The sequence below is a fragment of the Gavialis gangeticus genome, unplaced genomic scaffold (genome assembly GCF_001723915.1).
Source record: "Gavialis gangeticus isolate Ggan-Ray unplaced genomic scaffold, GavGan_comp1, whole genome shotgun sequence".
Taxonomy (NCBI): domain Eukaryota; kingdom Metazoa; phylum Chordata; order Crocodylia; family Gavialidae; genus Gavialis; species Gavialis gangeticus.
The window spans coordinates 10,944,158-10,947,643 of record NW_017729016.1 but is presented as its reverse complement, the minus strand read 5'-3'; the positions used below and the strand labels follow the sequence as shown (position 1 = coordinate 10,947,643).

At 51.0% G+C, this 3,486-nt stretch overlaps 1 protein-coding gene across 1 annotated transcript in view; it reads left to right on the top strand.

The window, feature by feature from the left end:
- Window positions 1–6: 6 nt before the first annotated feature.
- COQ7 (coenzyme Q7, hydroxylase) overlaps window positions 7–3,486 on the top strand; it is a 4,615-nt gene continuing 1,135 nt past the window's right edge. Inside the window, exons 1-3 of the mRNA XM_019512834.1 lie at window positions 7–139; window positions 2,474–2,588; window positions 2,672–2,811. Of these exons, the coding sequence (XP_019368379.1) occupies window positions 98–139; window positions 2,474–2,588; window positions 2,672–2,811 (297 nt within the window). The 5' untranslated portion in view covers window positions 7–97. The remainder of the gene's footprint in view (window positions 140–2,473; window positions 2,589–2,671; window positions 2,812–3,486) is intronic.

Here is a 3,486-nt window from a genome sequence, read left to right as displayed (position 1 = left end):
CGCGGCCTCGGGCGGGCTGAGCAAGCCGCTGCTGGACCGCATCGTGCGGGTGGACCACGCGGGGGAGTTCGGGGCCACCCGCATCTACGCGGGACAGATGGCCGTGCTGCGCCGGACGGCGGTGGCGCCCCTTATCCAGGTCCGTGCGCGGGGGCGGGGCGGCGGGTCGTTGTGGGGCCGCGGAGTCACGTCCAGGGCGCCCCCCTCGCGGGGCACCGTCGCAGCCCGGCCTGTGTGGCAGCAGTGGTCCCGTTTGTGGCCTGTTGCTTACAGTGTTACAGACTGTGCGTGTCAGCTGCTTAAAGCTGCTCTCCCGCTCTGTAGTCTGTAATGTAATTGTTCTTTCGTTAACACAGTGATGGCTGAAACGGAGCAGCAGCTGTTTGAAGCTTTTAAAGCAGCTGAGAAAAGGACTGTATTCTGTCAAATGTCAAGGCTGATGCTGGAGCAGGGGTGGGCCATTATTTGGGCTGAAGAGCCACTTAAGGAGTTTTGGGGAGCTGTTGAGGGCAGGGGAGTGTGGCCCCAGGCTCAGCCCCTGCCCCCTCCCTCTCTCCCAGTGGCTGCTCTGGTGGGGGGTGGGGAGATACCAGTTATTCCTGTCCAGCTCTGTCCACCCTGCACCCACTGCCAGGCTCTGGACAGAGTAGGTGGGTGGGAGCATCTCCAGGGAGACTGGCCTGGGACCCTTGCAGGTAGCCGGGCAGATGGGATGGGGCCACAGGTGGGCAGGGAGCAGGATGACTGGGGCCCAGGCCTGGGGCAGAGCCACAATCTGCTTCCTGCATATCCCTGTGACAGGTACTGGTTGTGCAGGCAGCAGCCGGCTCCTGTCCGTAGAACTGGCACCCGTTGCAGGGAAGCGCAAGGAATGGACTGTGACTCTGCCCCAGGCCGCACCACCCTGCGTTCCTGGCCCTGCCCACGTCTCCTGCTCGCTGCTTGCTTGTAGTCATGTCCCATTTGCCCAGCTGAGCATGCCTAGCCTATGAGGGTCTTGGGCTGCTCTCCATGGAGACCCTGCCCTCCTGCTGTGTCTGATGCCTGGCGGTGGGTGTGGTGGACAGGCTGGGGTGTCTGGGCAGCGGGGTCAGGTTTGGCATTGGTGCTGACAGAGACACTGGTGGCGGCAGCCGGAAGGAGCCATGGCTCTGGGGGCTGCTGAGAAACCAAGTCCAGCAGCTGTACCCCCCCTGCTGCTCCTGTGCCACTTGGCCCTGCAGACTACAGCTCCTGGGATACCTGAGAGTTGTGTGTGGGGATATGGCAAGCTGTGCTTTGCGCTAGGCAGCACCCCATACCCAGAGGCAGCAGGACCAGCCACACATGCCATCACCTGGACTGCCCCCCAGGGGCTGTATTTTGCCCACCTATGTGGTAGAAGCAAGAGGCACTGTAGAAAACAGAACTTTAATTCAGAGGTGCCAAAAGCTTGGAGCAAGCTGTTCCTGCACTTACTTAGTGTTTTTTACACTAAGTTCAGTTAAATGCGTGTTCTGGGAAAGTGCATAACCTTTTAGGGCATGTCCAGATAAGCACGGTCTTGCAGTATGTGGCACTGCAAAAAAACTCTGGAGCAATGCACAATTGGCCAGTGCAAACTGCTAAAAAACAGAACCGGCCCGCCCAGCGCCACACTCCACTGCCAGCCAGGCTCCATGTGGCACAGTAACCGCAGCTGCAGCCCCGGGAGGCCCCATAGACCCAGGTAAGGCTGTTGGGGCCAGCACAGTGTTGGCCCCAGCCTCCCCTACCCCACCTGAGGTAACTTGCCATGCTCCAAAGCATGTGTGGCATGGGCGTTCCCCAGTGACAAGAAGCGGTGGTGCTAGGTGTATTGCTGCTACTTGTCCCCAGGGAACCAAATGTCTGTGTGCGCCCTTGGTGTCCCAAGGCCAGGTGTTTAAGCAGTAAACACTGTGCTAGCTCTTTTAATTGCAAAATATGTTTCTGACATAATACAATAGTTATCTGACTGGATGAAGGGAATCATTGCCATACAGTTCTTCCCATGTTGTAGGTGTGAGGTTCAGACTCAAAATAAGGCTTTTTTTTTAAATAAAGGGAAGGAAAAATGATGTAAAATGGTAATAATCCATTACCTAAATTGTCATGTATGAAATTTAAACAGAGGTTTAGAACAACTAACAAATCGGCTTTTTTCTTCTGCTCTCATCATTTCCTAATTCTTCAATCATGGAACTCTCCAAGTCAGACAGGACAGGAATTCCTAGTATAAAATTAAGGGGATTGAAGGGAAATATTACCCATGTGCATACATATGCATTTTCTTTTAACATCGGAGAAAAATAATCCCAATTTGAAAATAACTTATTTTCTAGAACACTTCTAAAGGTCAGTTACAAGTAATATGAGCTAAGGTTAAAATCCAGTGCATCTTCCTGTGCATTTATAGCTACATTGCAGGAAAGCATAAACATAAATAAAACTTACAATTTCACTTCTGTTGCAGCACATGTGGAATCAAGAAAAGGAGCACCTGAAGAAGTTTAATGAGTTAATGGTTGCCTATAGAGTTCGACCCACTGTTTTATTGCCATTTTGGAATATTGCTGGGTTTGCTTTAGGTGAGCTCATGTTGTTGACATTGGCTATTAATAATGTAGATCTGGAATGAATTGTTTAACTTTAATTTTTTTCATAATCACAGGTGCTGGAACAGCTTTACTTGGAAAAGAAAGTGCCATGGCCTGTACTGTGGCAGTGGAAGAGAGCATATCCCATCATTATAATAATCAAATCAGGAAACTAATGGAGGAGGATCCAGAAAAATACAAAGAATTATTACTGGTATCTGACTACACTTTAAAGATAGTTTAACACATTCTCTGACCATGTTTTGAGAGTTTATTTTTAAAACAACATGGATACTATAGTAGGATTTACAGCAGATTATTTTGTATAAGAGTTTAAAATATTTTTGCCTAACACTTAGGCAGAAAGATGACCCTTTTTGTCTTTTAAAGATAGAAGTTTTCTATTTGAAATATGTTTAAATTTAAATGTATTTGAATTCAGTTTGGGAGCCCACACGATTTCTCTGTGGCTCCAAAAATTGCATGAAGTTGGTTATTTTAGAACAGGGGTCAGCAATGTTTTTGGGCACAGTGCCAAAAACACCTGCAACCTTGACTTGTATGATGTTGTTGACGTGCCAGTGGCAGACAGTGGGGGAGCTACAAGGGGACTGATCCTTGTTGTAATAATGCAGCCCTGATGCATTCCCCACTGTCTTCACTGAGGCATGCATTCTCTGCCGTCCACCATGGAGGCCAGGCTGCTCGCAGCTGGTGGCAGGGAGGCTGCAAGCAGTTGCACTGGGGTCCATTGACTCCCTGCCCAGCTCGTTACCTGCAGCAGGTGCACATGTGCCTCCCTGGCAGATGGCAGGGAAGGGGCCAGGGCTGCACTGCCGCAACAAAGATCAGGCCCCTTGTGACCCCCCCCCCCCCCCCCCCCCCCCCC